The sequence below is a fragment of the Gorilla gorilla genome, chromosome 3 (assembly GCF_029281585.2).
Source record: "Gorilla gorilla gorilla isolate KB3781 chromosome 3, NHGRI_mGorGor1-v2.1_pri, whole genome shotgun sequence".
Classification (NCBI taxonomy): Eukaryota; Metazoa; Chordata; class Mammalia; order Primates; family Hominidae; genus Gorilla; species Gorilla gorilla.
The window spans coordinates 127231882-127252544 of NC_073227.2; the positions used below are offsets into that span (position 1 = coordinate 127231882).

Sequence of the window (20663 nt, forward strand, 5' to 3'; positions counted from 1 at the left end):
AGTTTAAGGCTTAAAAGGAAAGAAATATTGAGAATAGACCATACCTCAAACCACCACATGGAGGCTTTTTTAAACACTTATAAACACAGGAAAAAAAGTTTTCAGGAGTCATACTGGAAATTCAAATCCACTTAAGGGGCATATACTTTTGGACAAGAGAGTTAACTTCTGGAGACCTTCACCTACCTGGGCAGGAAAGTAAGTAGGTTAGTAGAAAGAGTAAATGGAAAAATATATAACATGGTGTTCAGAGCATATTAGATTTATAATAAAAGTTAGTTTCCTTTCCTGGACCTGATCTTCTAATTCGATTTTCAAACTAAAAGAACTTTTTGAAAACAGCTAATTAAATATTATGTGAACTTTTCCATACAATAACTATGAGCACGTGTGTTGTGGTTGAAGTGACAGTGAAAGGGGGAACTCTATCAGCTTGCTGATCACTGCCCTTTCCTACTACTACCTCCCTGAATCAAATACACGCTGGACTATCATGGAGTTAAATTAATAGATTTACAGAAGATCCAGGTAGATTTCAAAAGAGGAGTCGAATTTTGGAGGAACTGAGACAATACCTTATCCAACAGATTTGTTTTATGTCAGAGAATTCCACTAGCTTGGTGACCTTATTCAATCATGTGGCTTTAAAACTGTCTATTGAACCACTTACAAATTTATATCTTTGGTCCAAACTGAGGTAGGTAGATAGGGTGGTCATAGCCTCCCTTAAAGGGAAACAAACTTGCCAAACAGGTAAAGAGAACAAACTGCTCGATAGTTCCCAAACAGCATCCAGGGCTTGTGGTTAGAATATCCTGCAGCAAGGAAGAAGAGCAGAAGTGAAAATCCCCAAATTTGAGCAAGCACAGAAAATCCATGACTAGTGTCCTTGGGTTGATGTATGCTCATGATAATACTAAAAAACACAGCACTGAGTGGATAATTAAGATGTTAATGAGACATGTGAGGTATATTCTAGCATGTACAGCAATTGTGTGTGTGCACCCAGGAGACCACCAGCAACATGCTTAACAGCAATGTCTGTCCCCATCCTCTTATGAATAATCCTACAAACATCCTATAAAGAGAAATTCCCCAATGTCAGATGGGGCTGTCATTCCTGAGAAGCCTGTGCTGACCCAGCTATCAGAGTGTACCCTTTCATTGGAATAAACTTCTTTGCCTACTTTTATTTTGGACTCACTCTCAAATTCTTCTGTGCAGCAAGGTCAAGATCCTGAACCAGCCATCAACAACATAACCACCCTCCTAAATTTGGTTCTCATACATCTAACTACCAAAATATATTTCAAAATTATCCCAAACTACTCTTAATGGCAAGTAGATTAGTTTAGATTGCCCCCAAAGCAGAACAAGGGACAAAGATTAGGGTACATAAATTATATTTGAGATATTATCATATAAAAAGGAGAGGGGGACTCAGAAAATTGAGTCAAAATAGTAAGAAAAGGCAATATAAGAGTATGGTTTCACGGTAATGATTGTCAAAAATGGGGGCTCATTTCTACAAGGATCTTCTAAAAAGCAATCCGAATGCTTCTGAAATTTTCTACCTGAATGATGGGATGCTGAAGCATTGATAAACAGGCTCCTCTATCCCACTCTTGAAGGTGTCCCCAGAGGTATTACCTCCTTCATGCTTCATGCATTTACAAGTCAGTGAAATGGGCTTCTGCAGCTTCAGAGAAGACCCTAAGACAGAAACAGAAAGGAATCCTGTGAACTCTTGAGGAAAAAAGGGTCATTTGTAATAGGGACCACATCTGTGACTGATTTGAAGGTTGGTTAAAGGGCTGTTATGTGGGATATATTGGTAGTATCTGCTACATTTTCTGTCTTGTTTCACTCCAGTCTATGTGTGCCCCATGTAATCCATACTGCCACTAAGTTTTCAAGGAGGTGGCTGTCCATAATCTCTATGAACCACTAGCATTGAAAACAGGCAAAAACTGACTGACATCCATCAAATGAGTTATCCTGCCTACCTTGTTTTTGAGAGCTTACAAAACCTGTTCTTTGTTGGGCATTCACATAAGACACAGATATATGCATTCTTTGTACCTATTCCTCTAAGTATATTTAATGCTTCTTTTATAGACTTCTATGTCTCTAATTTTCAAACGTTGCTTTTTCCAGGCACATGACCAAATAGCCAAGCCATTCACTACTGCCAACAGTTGACTGACAGCCTTTCTTCAGACACTTCTTCTTCTATACAAAGTGTTTGAGTTTGCTCATCACCCTGACCCCTTGGAGGATTTATTTTCATTCCTATTCTTCAGACCACCATGAATTGATTTGTCAAGTGGCAGCATTGGCTAACACTCGTATATGCAGCAAACCCATCTGTGACCTAGATCTCAGTTTCTTTACTTCTTCCCAAGCAAGTTATAGAACAAACTCATGTGTCCATAGAAGTGAGATGGGGAGGCATTGGTTCGACAACAATAGGAGAGATAGGGATTTGGGCAATCTATTGCTGGAACTTACATGTGTCCTCAATATCTGCTTAGATCTGATTTCCAAAGTATCTTTTCAGTGTATGATGGCTTGCTATTTTACCCACCAAACTATGATTTGGCAGATTTGATAAGACTCAGTTCATCGTAGGCAGCTATATTCCCTTAATCTCCTATTATCAGTCACCCAGTCTCTGCTAAAAGCCAGCTTTTCAAATGGTCCGTAGTTCTTGGATGTTAAAGGAATGGCTTTACTCCAAAATCACAGTGGCCTAAGCTGAAACTTTCCAAACACAACTAAGGATCTTTAACTTTTAGTACAATTAACACATTTAACATCATGTATTAGTCCATTTTCACGCTGATGATAAAGACATACCCAAGACTGGGCAATTTACAAAAGAAAGGTGTTTAACTGGACTTAAAGTTCCACATAGCTGGGGAGGCCTCACAATCATGGTGGAAGGTGAGGGGGAGCATGTCACATGTTATGTGGATGGCAGCAGGCAAAGAGAGAGCTTGTGCAGAGAAATTCCCTTTTTAAAACCATCAGCTCTCATGAGACCCATTTACTGTCTCAAGAACAGCACTGGAATCCTTTTTTTCCCCTTATACTTCAATAGCACCTTCTGAGAAGTATTTTAAATAGAACAAGGAGTATTTCCAAGTGCAATACATACTTCCAGGAAGCAAATAGGTGTAGCAAATGTTTTGCCTCATTTTATTTTGTTAAGAGAGAGACAGGATTTCACTCTGGTCACCCACGCTGGAGTGTAGTGGCAATCATAGGTCACTGCAGCCTTAAACTCCTGGGCTCAAGTGATCCTTCTGCTTCAGCCTCCTGAGTAGCTGGAACTATAGGCATGTGCCACCACACCCAGCTCTCTCTCTGTCTCTGTCTCTCTACACACACACACACACACACACACACGTGTGTGTGTAGAATTAACACAGTTAACATTATGTATTCGTCCATTTTCATGCTGATGATAAAGACATACCTGAGACTGGGCAGTTCAGACTACTGCCAGAGTCTGATATATATATATATATATCTGTAAAATATATATGTAAATATATCTGTAAAATATATATGTAAATTATATGTAAGTATATATGTAAATATATGTACATATACTTACATATATATGTATACATTTATATGTAAATATATGTACATATATATGTATATATGTAATGGGGTCTTGCTATGTTGCCTAGGCCAGTCTTGAACTCCTGGACTCAAGCAATCCTCCCATCTTGGCCTCCCAAAGTTCTGGGATTACAGGAGTGAGCCACCAAGCCCAAACTGTCTCATTTTTAATGATAGGAAGTGTAAATTCCAACTGGTCCTTTATTTAAAAGATAAGTCTTAGAGTGTCCCAGGCTATTGGACCCCTAAAAGACTATTGATGTGGCAGGCTTCTAAATCCTTATGGAGTTTCTCCCCTACCCTCTTGAATACATGTAATACTAAGGAATTTAGAGTACTTGACACTCCTGTATATCTGGTCTGATGAGCATGATATCATCAAATGTTGAAACAGCATAATAGTTGATGGAGTATCAAGAGAAATAAGATTGCTGAAAAACATATGGTGACAAATAGCAAGACAGTTAACATTTCTGTAACGAGAGTTTGAATAAATACTCTTTTCTCACATAAAAACAATCTTCTTTTGATTCTCTTGCATAAGGGAATAAAAATAACTGATTCAACATATCAATAAGTACATATCAAGTACCAGAGGGTGAGTTGATCTTTTCCAGTACAGATATTATAAGCTATGGTGTTGAATTGTGACCCTTAAGAAGATATGTTGAGGCCCTAAACCTCAGTACCTCTAAATGTGAGCATCCTTGAAAACAGTGTCTTTTTCAGATGTAATCAAGTAAAGATGAGGTTATGAAGATGGGCCTTAATCCAATATGGCTCATGTCCTTATAAGAAGACAGAGACACAAAGGGAAAATGCCATGTGATGGCAGAGATGGAGATTGAAGTGATGCTGCTGGAAGCCAAGAGACACCAAGAATTCATGGCTACCAACAGAAGCTAGGAAGAGGCAAGGAGGGATTCCACCTAAAATTGCAGTGGGATTACGGCCCTGTCAACTCTTTGATTCTGGACATCTAGTTCCCAAACTGTCAAAGAATGCATTTCAGTTGTTTTTGAATCATCTAGTTTGCAGCATTTTATTACAAAAGCCCGAAGAAACTAAACTACCTAGTCATTGAGATTTGAACTTCCATTGGTTAAGATTATGATAATCCATTGTTATTTACCTCACTCTATCTAGTTTGTGTAGCAGCCACTAGGTAAATTGAATGGGTAAATGATGGGGCCATCACTCCAGACTACATGAGTGACACAAATATCTGCAATTCAGTGAGAATGTGGTTTTGCTTCCAATAATGTTTTGGCTGGGATTGCAGGAAATTGGCAGTTTAAAGGGCCTCACTTTACCTTCCTACCATAATAATTCTACTCCATTGATCAAAGAACCAATGTGATAGTTATTTCAGTTGTGAAGTATATTATCACAATTATGTATTCAGGGATCAGACAGTGAGCACCAGGGACACATCAGATTCACTACATTATACACTTGGGTCCTTTATCACCTTGTCCCTAAATGCCACAACTCCAATTAGACACGGGACATGAGGTCATCTTAAGTCCACAGTATCAATGTCAGGTCAGATTCTGTATCAAATGCTCTTGAAAATCTGATTATTTCCTTTTCCCTAAGTTATAGTTATTCTAGTAAATGGCTACAGGTCTTTTTGAGGGAAAAATTTTGGGAAATAACTGCTGTATTGCTGTATATACTGTTGTGTTATTTCAAGGCCATTCCTCAAGATGACTTAATCTCTTCTTTAATTGAGCACTAGGCTTGAGAACTGGCTAGGAGCTGAAAGTGTTTGAAGAATTGCAATTGCACATTGTAGTGGAATATATATATATATTCCAATTATACAAGTCCAGCAGGTGCCCTAAGAGAAAATGTTATATTAGTTATTGTCACAAATTCTTGCTAGTCAAAGAACTCTGGTAATAGTACCACAGTGGCAAACAGGGTTCTTTGACCAGCAAAGCAGCGTTCTTTGACTAACAATTATAATCAGCAATTATGCCCCCATAATTGCCAGTTCTAGCAATTATGTCTACTGTGCTCCTAATAATTAAGTGCTACCACTTGAGCTCTGCTATTTCCGTATCTTATTTTCTCCATTGACATGAGAGCATACAGTTAGTTACACAGTACAGATGATAGCAATTTCTGAACTTCTCAGAGGTGCTAGTGCACCCTGACTATATAGAGTATCCCTATTGCCTTAATATAAATAATGTCCCCTGCGTCTTCTAGGGAGCATAGGCAAGTAGTAGTTTTTCTGTTTGCATGCAATAAATCCATTTTAACATTCTACCGACCCTTTATTCTAACAGTCTATCTTTTTCCATCTTCTGACCCTTCCCACAATACTTTGCCAAAGGATCTCCAACATTTCTACCTTATTTCCTTTAGGCCTTTTAAAAAAATAGAATTTGTACACACAAAGATAAATTATACTCTTTAATCATACAAGTGTCACTACTTGTATCATTGCCCTTGGGCATATATCTCAATCTTTTGTGCTTTTCCTGTAAAATTTAGATAATAATTGCACCTACTATGATGTTTGTTAAGGTTCAAAACATGCAAAGCATTTAGAACAATGACTGAAACATAATATGTATTCAAATAATATGCTCTGCAATTATTATTATTAAAAATAATTATAACACTGACAGACTCTTGATCTAAATATTTCTTAGTAGCTTACAGCCTCACACCTCATTATTATTTCACTGCCCCTTATTTTTCAGTAATAAAATATGTCAACATGAAGCGTCTTTCTAACTCCATGTTTCCACACTCATGGCATTTTATTTATGTGGCCTGTTCAGTTCACCTGTTCAAACTCTACCACCACCTCTTCTCTTCAGTTACTACTTCAGGATAATGGCAATAGTGCAAAAGCAGTGGTGCTTACACTAAAATTAAACATTCTACTTTTAAGTGACCTGAAAATGAGCTGGTATCAATAAAGGTTTATCTTAAGCTACAAACACTTACCAATGACTAAATCAAATCTTTCTTTAATGGCATACATAGAACCAAAAATTTCTTGATTAAAATATTTGTAAGTTTTATCCATGCCTCAAAATATTGATTCACTAATATTGATCATACAAGGTATCTACTGTATTATTTATTCTATAAGCTACAATGGTAGTTAAGATTCAAAACTTGCAAAGCACTTAAAACAGTGCCTGGAATAGAATATATATTCAAGTAATGTGAACTGCTATTATTAACATTATTATTAAAAATAACTATAATACCGATGAACTCTTGATCTAAATATTTCTTATATAAATTGTTCATAGTTTATAGAGTAGGTCAATAATACAACAGATATTTTCCTTAACTCTTTCCAAGGTAATAGTCATGCTTCTGAGTTTAAGTTGCTCATGGCTAAAGATGAAAAATGCTTTAAAAATATTTCATAGGCTTCAAAGATAAGTGCTTTGAAGAAGAAAGTACCAACTTGACTGTGTAAATACTAATATAACTGTTTGAAGATAGTTTGTTAATTGCCTAATAGCCAAACACCTTGAAAAAAATCAATTTTACCTTTAAATCATTTGCCACTTTTAAAGCATGCACACAAACACACCTGTACAAAGACATTCACCAGTATAAACACCATAGACAACAATAAAATTATAAACTTCTTGAGAGTATTTGTTCATCTTCTATCACTCTTGCCTAGTGGTAGGCTTGTAGCTACTTGTAATTACCCAAGAAATGTGAAAGTTACTCAGCAAATATTCACCAAATAATGAATGGTCAGGAGATTGAAAGAAGAAAGAATGAGGGTACATTACTAAAAAGGATAATAAATTTGTGTTTTGGATCTCTGTTTTTATTCCACTGAAGTTATAGTACTGTTTTTCACTTGCTAATTCATTTCCTTCTTCTAAACGATGTCAAGACTTGGAATTTGCTAATGTTTTTAGGTAAAAAAGAGACTTTAAGACTATGTAGGAGATACCAGAGAGGTAAAATCACTTGCTCACATTCACACAACAAATAAGTATTCTTTAAGCAAGGAGTAGAATCCTAGATTTCTTCTCCTTCATTTCTCCATTTTTAAAGGAGTTTCTTATATATTTGGGGACATGAGAACAAATATTTAAACATATTAGGGAACACTATAAAGCCATAGATAATAAAATATCAAGGAATAGATTACAATGTATATGCATAAAAAGATCTCAAAAAAGGGATACGAAATCAGAGTAAGGGGACTGGAAGAGGGCTCCATGGAAGAGGTGATAATTAGAATGGACCTGTTAGGAAGGTTTAGAGGAATGATAACAAATGTTTAGAGAATGGATTGACCTTGGAAAAAAATGCAAGGTCTGAAATTGCAAGGACATATTAAAGACATAGTTAAGAGACTAACCTTGGATAAAGAAGAAGGATGTCAACTTTTGATAATAGCCTAGTCCTAGAAAGACAAGCAAATACTAATTAGTTTATTCTTTTTTTATTTTAATTTTCTGCAGAATGGTATATTCAAATGTTTATATGTGTATATATATATATATGTATATATATATATATATGTATGTATGTATAAATTTTCCTCCCACATATGTCTCAATCTGCCTGGTACTTCCTTCTTCACCAGGAACAAAATCTTTTTGTTTCTGATATATTCCTCCAGAATGTTCTCATGTAAATAAAGAAAGCACAAATAATTGTTCTTGTTTCTCCTTCCTTTTATACACAAAAGATGAATATTATATATAATTCTGCACCTTCCTATTGATGGTGACAGGAAGCAGCCAAATGCTTAGGCAGATAGGGACTAGTCCCCAGTGAAACCCCACCTCCAAGCCAAAGATAGCTTCAAGCCTGAAAGCCAAGCTACAAGTTAGATCCTCGGCCTGGATTGAGAACTTGTCTTCCTGTTTGGCACACTTTACCCACCCTTCATCTGTTTTACATATACCTACCCTTTCCTAATTGGTGTACTACACCGTCATGCCCGCCTTTTGAGTGGTGTCTTTGCTTTAACCTTTTTTTGCATGCTCACAAACCAATCAGCACACACTCCCCACTCTTGAGTCCATAAAAGACTTCAGATCCAGCCACACGACGGAACTTTTCTGCCTTCGGGTAGGGGGACCACCCCGCATTCCCTCTCCACTGAAAGCTGTTTCATCGCTCAATAAAATTATTTTCCGCCTTCCTCACCTTTCGATGTCCAGCATATCCTTATTCTTTTTGGGCTCAGTACAAGAGCTCGGGAACTGCCAAATGTGGGTACAAGCTATAACACAGGCGAGCTGGGGCACGGTAGCATGGCCAAGTCGGATCCGGGTGGGGTGTTATTGGCTGGAAGTGCCCGACTTGGAAAGGGATGGAGAAAAGAAATCCCACATCACTGTCATTTACTTAATAGTACTTTGGAGAACTTTCCATATCCTTTCCTTCTATTTCTTCTATATAGTCAACGGTGTTTTCATTCTTAGTGTTTACCTTTGTGGTATAAAATGTCTTTACATTTCTTTTACATGATTTATTAGCTTTAAATGATATCATTTGGATCCTGGAAATTCAACAAATTTATCTTGCCTACCACCTTGATCTTCCCTCTCCCAATTCTTGCTACTTTTATTCTTTGCATAGTGTCTTTGTATAAAACATGTATATCATACTAATACCTTAGCTTTTAGTTGTATGGTCAAATATATTAAATGCTCATTCCAGTCCTTTGGTTTATTTCTGCAATTATTTGTTGGTAAGCTGAAATTTACTCTCTAGAATTTTCCTCAGAAGAGATCAGGAAAAAAATCTTTTCTGCATTCTTGCATGTTCAAAGTCTTTGAAATCTTTTTGCTTAAAAGCTACCTGACTAGATATAAATCCCTAGATCATAATTTCTTTACTTGTTTATTTTATATATGTTGCTCTAATATAATCTCCACATTTCTCCCTAACTTCTTAGATAATCTTACTGCTTGGCTGCTAAGTGCTTTTGATTATTATGCTCTTGGTCTATTTCCTTTGATACACAGTATGCCTTTTCAATTTGTAAATTCAAGCTGTTCTTTTATTTTAGTAGAGTTTCCAAATATGGGCCTTTAAATATGTCTTGTTCAGGAAATCAGATAGTATCTTCTTAATCTTCTTTGCTTATCATCTATATCTATTTCCCCTTTAGTCCTTTATTTTCAGTTTTTTAAAATTCATTTACTCATTTCCATTCTCTACAGCCTATGCAGTATTTCAACTGTGTCAGTGCTTCCTCACGCTCTTTTGAATATTATTATTTCTGCTACCATTGCATATTCTTCTACTTCTTTCATGAGTTCTGCCTGCCCACCTGCTCGTATTTTGACTAATCCTGTTTTCACATCTCTTTCCTGAATTCTCCCTATTTTAAATTTCTTTTTAGAGGAAATGGCATAATTTTAATTTTGAAACAAATAATGCTTTTCATCTCCTCCCTAGCTGTATTTTTCTGGTAAGTATTCATCTGTTGGTACATTTGAGGTACATTAAACGTCTCTGAGATTCTTCTCTATAATTCCTCTTGCATTTTTTTTGCCTGAACTCAGTTGTTTCGGTAGCCCCCATATGTAATTTGCAGTTTGTAGGCTACATATATATGTTTAGTTTTCTTTAAAATGTAGTTTTCTGATTTTCTTTCTTTCTTCTAGTTGATTATTTTTATGAATTCCAGAAGGAGAAGAGGAAAGAAACTGTCTCATACAGTCATGTTCTTGCTTGTTGTCTCAAATTTTGATTTCTCTCTTATTATTTCTGAGTTCTGACATGAAAATGAAATGGCTGTCCAGTTGAGCTTATTAGAATGGAAAGTAAATTATAATAGAAGTATAAATTCAGTATTATGAAAAACTATGGGAATAATGTATTCATTATGCTATATAATCTTAGAGTAGGAGACTGTCTATGTAGAGGATATTTTAAGTGCTGTTTTTCATATTGTAAGCAGAACAGTTAGGCTAGAGAATAACGGAACAATGTAGATATCTCAGAAGTTCAAATTTTTAGTAAATTTTTCTTAGTAAGAATGGTGAAAATGATTAATTGCTAGTTCCGATTCACAAAGCAGCCCAGAGGACCAAAATAGCCAATTTTATTATTTCGATGATTGTTTACACGGATGAAACCTCTGTGTGAATTCCAGTTGTTGACCATATGTGCAGTGATCTTTATAAACAAAATACTTTTCTTCATGGCTACTTAAAAATATGTAAAACATACGCAACCAAGATCTTTTTTGTCAGTGGGAAGGACTATCAACACCAGTTATCTTTCAGTGTTTTTCTTTTAAAAAGTGAGATTATGGCATTAAGTACAGGAGGGGCAAAAGCCATGAAATTTGCTACTCCATGAAGCTCCTGACTTGTTTGTGCACAATAGACATCTGCTACATGGTTGGAATACCAGTCAACCACAGAGTCACTATTTTTTAATTAGCAAGAGATCCAACTACTGGAGTTGGAAAATATTTGGTAGATCCAAATATAAGAATGCTCAAAGTTCAACCAGAAAAAGAAAAGGACTCTGTAATTTCATACGGCATCACTTTCTCTCTTTCTTTTACATTTTATTATACCTGCCTTGATGTTGAGATCCTTCTTACACATGGTTTTAATTTAAATTAAATAGATTAACCCAAATAGCCAAGTAGTTACATTCCTTTGTTTCCTTAGCCTGTCTCTATTTAGTGAGAAAATAAAGCTTAAAAAGGATGGTTAAAGAGAACTTCGGAGGAAAAAGGATACCAGATATCATAGTTTTTTCAAAAGCCATACTGTTTGTTTCAATTGGCTTCAATTAATTAATGTAACTTTCCTAAGAGAAAATCTGCTAAATATCCTGAAATCAAGTGAAAACCACATGTGTGAAAGAGGTAAATCACACTAAATGACACTGGAATGTGGGAGAGTGGGAAGTTCTCATTTAGAAAGCCTGAAAGATCATGAAAAAACATGGAGAAATTATTACAAAATTGCATGTTTACGAAGGGAGTTTTCCTGGAGAAAGAGGAAGAGTATTAAATAGTCTTATTTATAGGAGACATATGCCTAGGACAGTTTGTGGTTATTTTTCTTAATGTAATTCATCTGATATGACAGTTGCAAACAGCACTTTTGTATTAAGCCACGGTTATTTATTTCGTTACTATTAAGTTTGGGGGAACAAGCATGAAAAGGAGACCTTTTCTCCTTATCAACTTAACACATACATCATACATAAACATCTAATTATTACCTGTTTTAAAGAACTGATACTGGGCAGTACATTGGAGGGAGAAAAATATTTCTTATTTTTATACGGAAGGCTGAAGCTGAAAATCTTGTATATAGTAGTCTGTTACACTAAAAATATACAAAGTTTGCAATTATCTGCCTTATAGCCCCAGCATCCCGCAAGCTTCTCTTTAAATATGTATAATATCACCAAGAAAAAAGTATAAATTTTAAAAAATAATAAACACCAATTAAGATGATAAATGCTTGGACCTAGCTGAGGTCTTCACTAACTACTGGGCAGATGGAACCAGGATAAGAATGTATATATGTATGCACATATGTGTCTTGATCTCATGGCACCTCTGGATATTGTCACATGTAGTAGAGAATTAGAGAAGATAGAAAGACTCTGTATCTCTAGCACAGCCTACTCCCAATTGGATAAAAGGCCTAGGGTAACCTTTCCTTACTAAGTAGGTGCTACTTACTGAGGAGGTCAGAATCCCAGTTTCTGCAGTCAACTATCCCTATCTCCAGCCTCTTCTGTAATGATTTTACATTCATACAGAAGTAGTAACCCCAAGCAAACAATTGGACAGAAAGGAAATGACATAGCAATGGGGTTGTGTAAACTTGACAGTCTTATAGTGAGAAGGTAAGAAGATTATTAGTTGTCAAATTGCTGGGAATATTATTTTTTTCATTTTTCCAAAAATCAGAATAGCAGAGAAACAGTTTGTGAGAAGACAGCATGTCTATATGGCAGACTTCTTTTCCCTAAACTAGAGATTACATTAGAATTCTGAACGTTGATCTGTTCTTTTGTTGTTGATCTGAGAAGGTTGCCTTTCAACTAAGTGAAAACAGGATTTAGTACATTCCAGGTATCATCCTAAGCTCTTTATATAAATTAACTCATTTAATTTTTCTAGAAAATGTATGAAGGAGGTACTGTTATAACCTAAACTTTACAAATGAGGAAAATGGAACATAGAAAAGTCAAGTTCACAGTGTTAGTATATGATAAAATTGGGATTTGAACCCAGGCAGTCTGGCTCCAGTGTCTGAACTCCCAATTATCACTCGGTAGAGAAAGACAGCAGAGCCCAGTGTGTCCTGCCCCAGACCCTACCTCAGATATTCACCACTTCAAACTTTGTACAGATAAAAATATCATCAGAATCAATTTTAAAATATGACAGAACACTAGAAAAAATGTTTTGATGAACTGGGGAAATAAGCTACCTCTAAAAACTGTCTCCAGTGAAATCCAGAAATAATGTCAAGAAATTATAGAATCTTTAATATTGTGTCAGAAGAGACCAGAAAACCTAAAACATAGTAGTAGAAGAGACAAAAAAGAGAAAAGATAGTAGAGTTGGGTGAAAGGGTGGTAGGAGATTAAAAAGAAGTTCAAGAAAAACTAACAATGCCAGATTGAAAATTCACCATGTACTACTGTATATTGAAAGTATATACATTTTAACCAATAATTAGTAGGAAAAATTTGAGTGAGTTTGCAAAGAAGGGAGTTGAAAGTCAATACTTCTGGAGAAAATATTTAGACCAAATGAAAAAAAAAAGCAATAGATCAAAGATACATATTAGAGATTGTTTTCTAGGACATAAAAATATGAATACTAAAATGGCTCTATAAGTTCCCAACAAAATAAATTAAAAGAGATTTATGTTACCTTCTTAAAATAAAGGTAAAATGTATCTGTCTTTTCTGTGATCTGAAATAAGTACTCAGTGGAATTATCAGTTTCTCATAGGTTTGATAGAGCTCATCCATAAAACATCTGGGCCCTGAACCTATATGATGGTAGTTTTTTTGACAGTATTTTCCATTTATTTTAATGGTTTGGGAAGCCTACCCATATTCAATGTTGGTCATTTACATACTCTAGAGAAACATTAAAGTAGTCTAAATTTTCAAATTTTATAGCTTAGTTATATATTTTAATATCTTTTTGAAGTAGTTTCTCCATATATGTGGTTATATAGCCTGTATTTGCATTTGCTAGCTATTCCAGAGTCTTGTTTATGTCATATAACTTTTCACAAAAACAGCTCAAATATAAGGAGCAATTCCACTGTATTTCTGTTTTCTTGTCAGTTAGCTTCTCCTCTTATTTTTATTGTTTTCTTATGTGCTTCTTAAGCTTGGCTTTTGTTGGGTGTGGTGCATTTACTAATTTCTTTAGCTGAATATTCAATTTGTTTTCATTCTTTCTTTGTTAATACAAAGAGCATTTAAGGCTACAGTGTTTTTTCCTTTTGGCTGCATTCCATAACTTGCAGGGCAGTTACAGTATCTAAATAGTCTATAATTGCACTTTACATTTTTTCAGTGATACAAGAGTCACTTAAGAGAGTACTATTAAATTTCTGAATGAATAAGTATTACAGTTGCTTGTTTTTCTTTTTATTCTTGCTAGTATTACCTGATTTTATTTCATTTCAAAGGGGAATATAACTTGTACAATTGATATTTCCAGATTTTTGAAAGATATTCTTTCTGGCCGAATGTATCATCAATTCTAGGAGTACCGTAAGAATTGAAGAAAGTGTTTTCTTTGTGGGTGTCAGTGTATAATATATGAGGCAATTAAATAAATTTTATTTATTGTATTATTAATTTTCCATGTATCCTGTGTATCAAATATCCTTGGCTACAGCTGAACAAAATTAGTTTCATTTTCTGATTTCTCTAATCTTTTGCAACCTGGTTGAGAATGAACAAAGTGAGCATTCTGGACATGCAGCTTCATAAATTAAAAATCAATTTGTTGGGAGAATGTATACAAGAATATGTAATCTATAAATGTTTATATTCAAACACATATATACATGCGTGTATATGTCTATGAACATGTATATATATGTTCATGTTTTGAACAATCATATCATAGGCTTATTAAAATTTTCTTTAATCTAATTGGATAGAATCAAATATATATTGAAAAATGTATCAACATCCTGTCATATTAGGGCTTTCAATGCAAATTTTACTCTGATATTAGTATTGCATCCTGTGATTTACTTTTTTCTGTTTTCTTAATATATTTATTACTATTAATATATTAATATATCAATTTATTTTTAACTGTTTAGGTTACGTTATCTGTTTGAAAGTACATTTGAATAAATTTTCTCATTTATTTTTCTCTCTTAATAAGGGATTTTGTTCCATTTATATTTCTTTCTAAGACTATTTCCAAAAAACATTTTTAATAAATAATAATGTTAATAGTGATGACAAATTAAAATGTTTCCCATGGACAAATAACTAAATACATACTACATACTACAGTAAATTCTTAGAAATTCAAATTTTATGTTAAAATATTAAAAGATCTAATGAATTTTGAATAAAGAAATATGTTTAAATCTTACCAATTCAGCTGACAATCTGAGTTTTTATGATGAGGTACTTTGGGATAGAAAGTTACTTGTAATTAATTATGCTTTAAAATAATACTCAGCTGATACCAACTAAATTTTTTTAACTCTGAATTTTTGCATCACGTTAAACTTACAAATCTTGCTATAATACTTATTGATTTTATTAAACAATAAGTCACAATCATTTTTTAAAAACTTAATATTATACTAAATCAAATTGAACAGAATAAACTCTTAAATCATCAGTTACAAACTTAATTAAACTCCATATACATTTTAAACTGCATTTAAAAATTTTATTATATTCAAAATTATTTTAAATTTTCTAGATATTTCAAACAATGAATTTATAGTACCAACATAGTCATAATTTTAAAGGTAAACTAAACATAAATTAAAAATAAATTAACCAAGTTAATTTATCTTAATTATTCTAATATAGTTTGCAAATAGTCAACATTTTGTGTATTTTTGCTCAAAAATCACAAGATAAATATGCCAGATTTTCAAATATTAAAATGATGGTAAATAAACAAAATTATTCTTTTTTTTTTTTTTTTAATTGATACCCTTGGTTTTAATGCCACGTCCTCTTCAACAGTTGTTGGTTGAAATGACACGTGATTCCAAGTGAGCTTTTCCAGATAAATTGTGAGTTATTTCACTTAGGATATTGACCTGCAGCTCCATTTATGTTGCTGCAAAAGATATAGTTTCATTCTTTTTTATAGATGCATAGTATTCCTTGGTGTGTGTATACCACATTTTCTTCATCCAGTGAACACTCAGGTTCATTCCATGATTTTGCTATTGTGAATTGTGCTGTAATAAAAATATAAGTGTAGGTGTCTATTCTGATAATTTCTTTCCTTTGGGTAGATAACCATTACTGGAGTTGCTGGGTCAAAGGGTAGATCTATTTTTAGTTCTCTGAGAAATCTACATACTGTTTTCTATAGAGATTGTACAATTTTACATTCTCACCAACAGTGTATAAGCAAGCGTTCCCTTCTTTGCATTCTCGCCAAGAGGTCAACGTTTTTCTGCAGGCCACCGCGTGCTGACTCTCTCACCAAGCAGGAGCGGGCCCCTCCCTCACGCGGAGCCGCTGGCATGGACAGCCCCGGGAAGGTCAGGCTGAGCGTCCTTTCCTCTGCGCACCCCCGGAGGGTGCTCCCATTGGCTTTCTCAGACAGCACCATCTCAGGGTCCAGCTGGCCATGGCCTGGATTAAGTTTAAAATGCTGGGCCAGTCCCCACTTCCCTATATATGACTTTTTACAAGTCTGACACTTGAAGCTTTTGGGCCTCAGGGAGCAGCTTGATAAGTCAAAGAGCACCTGCCTCTCCCTCTGATCTTCTTCCACACTGAGTTCTGAATAATCATCAGAATCTGGCAGATGGCCGTCGGCCAAATCATCCCTTTTTATGAACTTAGCTTTAGCTTTATACTTGGCAGGTCGAGATACCTGTCTCAACGTGTCTTCACTTTTAACGATGGTTTTAGTTTCTCTGTATGTTTTGTATGCAAGTTGGAAATAAATAAACGTCCTGAACTGGATGAAACATGTTACAGTCGGCGAACTGGAGGCCGACAAAGGGGTCAACATGGTGCCCTGTCCATTTGGAGCCTTGGGGGCTGGGACTCTCTTTGCAGGGACCACCTAGAGGGCTGGCAGTGGTCTCTGTACAAACCCCTGAGCAGGAGGCCGATGTAGGAAACATGACTGTGGCTCGGTTCTCACGAGGGGCTGTACCCTGAGCAGCTGGGGGCTGGTGACGTGGAGTCCCACCAGGCGGGAATTCCCCCGGGGCGGCTGGCTCTGTCTTGCAGATTGGGGCTGGACTGTGGCCAGTAGGGACGTTGGCCGTTCCTGACCTTTTGTTTCTCCAGGCGTTACCTTGACACAAATGGCTTCTAGCTGCTTTCCCACGGTGACCAGCGTGTCGAAGTCCTGAAGGCGGTTGGCAGGCGGCTCCGGCGACCGCGCCTCGGAGCTGGGGCAGAGCTCGGGCGCCCAGTCCGGGGTCTCCTCTGCCACGGCCGCCTGGGCCAGCCCGGGCGCCTCCATGGGGACGCACTCAGGTCCGGGGCGCCGGGCCGGGCCGGAGCGCTCGGGGAGCCGGGCTTCCGGGGACGCAGCCTCGGAGGGCGGCGCGGCGGCATCGACGGAGGCTCCCCATGCGCGCCATGCGGCTTGTGGAGGCCATCCTGCCCACCCGGCCCGGAGCCCGCAAGACGCCAATGAGCCTTCCGGTGCGCGCGCGGCCCGGCGCGGCTGACGGAGCGGCGGGGACAATGGCTGGGCGTCGCTCACGGCACGAGCAGCAACGGCCCCAGGTAGCAGCAGCCGCCGGCCTCGGGGGTCGGGCACGGAGCGCCGGGAGGCGGCGGGGAAGGCGGGGGCCGCGGCCCGGGCTTGTAGAGCCAAGCGGGGGCCCTGCGTATTCCCAGTCTCGCGCCCGCTGCCTCCTGCAGCTCGGTAGCAGCGTAAAATTATTCTTAAACATATAGCAAAAGTAAGAACATTATGACTTTAACTTCATCAACCCTATGGTTACTTTTTAAAAAATAATTAATAGACTTCATTTCATAGAGCAGTTTTATGTTTACAGAATAATTGATAAGAAGCTAAGAGAGCTCCCCACACCCCCTCTCTTCCTGCCAGCCCACCAGCACATAGTTTTCCCTATTATTAATAATATATTGTATTGAAGTGACATAGTTGTTACACTTGATGAATGTATACTGATACATTAATAATAACTAAAGTCCATAGTTTACATTAGGATTCGCTCTTTGTTTCGTACAGTTTTAATAAACACAGACTCTCATGTATCCACCGTTATAGTATTGTACAGAATATTTTCACTCCCCTAAAAATCCTCCTTTCTCCATTTATCCCTCGCCCAACCTCTCACCAATTCCTGACAAACACTGATCTTTTTACTTTCTCAATAGTATCCTTTTGCCCATTTTTAAAATTTGTCTAAATTTAAGGGGTACAGATGCAATTTTGTTACATAGATATATTGTAGAATGGTGAAGTCTGGGCTTTTAATGTAACCATCTCCCAAATAATGTACATTGTTCCCGGTAGGTAATATCTCATCCCTCACCCTCCTCTTACCTTCCCACCCTTCCTTGTCTTTGCCCATTTTTATTTGGTTTGTTCATTATCTTACTGTTGAGTTGTATGAGTTCTTTGTGTATTTTGTATACAAGTTTCTTAATTATATATGTGTTTTGTAAATATCTTCTCCCAGTCTGTGGCTCATCTTTTCCTTCTCTTAACACTTTTTAAAAATTTTGCTAAGATTGGCAGTCACTTAACTACCAAGAGGTGCTGATTTATCATCTCAAGTTAGTTGGCATTACTAAATTGAAAAATCAAGACACTGTTTTTATATGGAAAGGTAATGGTTGTGGTGTTATGTTAGTGTTCATAATAGTGGTGACAATAGTAACAATAATAAAAGTAATTAACAATTTTTGTGTTGTTCTAGGTCCTGTGTTAAGTGCTTCACATGTATCCTCTCATTGACTTCTTACAGAAATTTTCTCTAGTGGTAACTACTATTATTCTTAGTTAACAAGTGGCAGCATTACAGCATGGGAAGATTCTGCAACTTTTTCTAGGAATATAAAGCTTTTGGATTCTGTAGTATTAATTATCTAGGGAAGAGCTGAGTACCTCGCACCCAAATGGGAGCCAAGCCAAAGGCCCTCAATAGAAAGAAAAGGCAATTTTTTTTCCTTTGTATGAACTTTAAATAAAAAGTCAAGGTGTTTATTCCTGACTGGGGGGTGTTTAAGTGATGGCTATTAGAGAGAAGGAGAACAGAAAGTGAGGCAGTGAAGCTAGATGTACTAAAGAACATAGCTTGGAATTCTCAGAGATATAGCTATGGAAGACGCCAAACCTCTTTGTGTGTGGTGTGTGTTTATTCAGCTTTTTAAAATTCTCTTTGAAGTTTCTTTGAAAGTCTGCCTGTTTCAACTGTACCAAGAGAATCAAGGCACTTTTATTAAAGTATTTAAAGGAAAGAGCAATGATTTCTCAATTCAAAGCACATTTTGGAAATCAGTATGTATCTTACAATGGGAATTAAGTTATAAAATAGTTGGCATTTTATCTAACAGCTTAACCCTACAATAGATGGTATCTGTTCATATAATTTATGTGACAATCACCTCTGTGGATTTAGTTGTAATTGGCAGCATCCAACAGGATTGAGTGTTAATTTAGTATATGTTCTCAATTCAAAATCACCACTGATGGTGAAGATAGCCATGAAGAGTGGTCAGGGCCTTGCATAAAAAGAAATAAATCCTTTTCCCTACTCCCACCAGCAAGGACAGAACCATGAGGAATACTCATACTAGATTTAAAAAGGTGCTCCAGCTGCCTTCCAGAACTTCAGTCAAAGTTATTTGGTTTACTGCTCCATTCCCGATAACTTTAATTTTGAAATATACCATTGATTTAATAGCTCCCCAAAGAAGAAGAAGAAGAAGAAGGAGAAGGGGAAGGGGAAGGGGAAGAGGAAGGGGAAGAAGAAGAAGAAGAAGAGGAAGAGGAAGAAGAAGAAGAAGAAGAAGAGGAAGAGGAAGAGGAAGAGGAGGAGGAGGAGGAAGAAGAAGAAGAAAAAGAAGGAGAAGAAAAAAGAAGAAGGAGGAAGAGGAGGAGGAAGGGGAAAGGTAAGGGGATGGGGGAGGGGAGGGAAGGGGGAGGGTGAAGGGGGAGGAGGAGGGGGAAGAGGAGGAGGAGGAGCAGAAAGGGAAGAAAGAGAAGAAAGAAGAGGACAGATGTTGTTCTAGGATCCTGGCTTGGACTTAAGATATACAAAGCTGAAAAGACCATTGGACCCACCCTTATAGCAAAAAATAAACCAAAAAGCCACACAGATAATCTGCAAATAACAACTTTTCTTAAAAGTTGAGGTTACAGCATAATCATATTGCTCAGCATCTGTGGAAGGGCAGGTGCTTCCAAAGACAAATTGGACCCTATCACTTGCTTCACTTGAGCAAGTACTGAAAGCCACATAGATCAGAAGAATGAAGCAATTTTAAAAGATTGCAAAACACCAAGTGTAGTCTGTATTGAGAATACACTCATTGCAAGCTAAACACAGTAAGGCAATTTGTATACACTTAGAGTCTTTTTCACAGAATTCACATGATGTTTACAACAAAGACTTAATGCATGTCAAGGGAGGGAAAGAAGCCTCCCTAGTGATCTTGGGAGGAAAATAGCCTTTCCAGAAAAACCACAAAGATATTTCTACGCCATATTTTCTTGGAACAAAAGCCTTAAACCTTAGGGACAAGAGCAACCAAACTGTCTAACATTAGGTCACAAGTGAAGACCGATTGCAGTTGAAGGAGGGGAATGATAAGACTTGTGGTGGAGGAACATGGATAGG

At 36.7% G+C, this 20663-nt stretch overlaps 1 protein-coding gene across 1 annotated transcript in view; it reads right to left on the bottom strand.

Annotated features, from left to right (window-relative positions):
- Positions 1–16787: 16787 nt before the first annotated feature.
- The window catches only part of LOC134758403 (titin-like), a 36196-nt gene continuing 32320 nt past the window's right edge, over positions 16788–20663 (bottom strand). Inside the window, exon 2 of the mRNA XM_063705705.1 lies at positions 16788–17735. Within this exon, the coding sequence (XP_063561775.1) occupies positions 16898–17735 (838 nt within the window). The 3' untranslated portion in view covers positions 16788–16897. The remainder of the gene's footprint in view (positions 17736–20663) is intronic.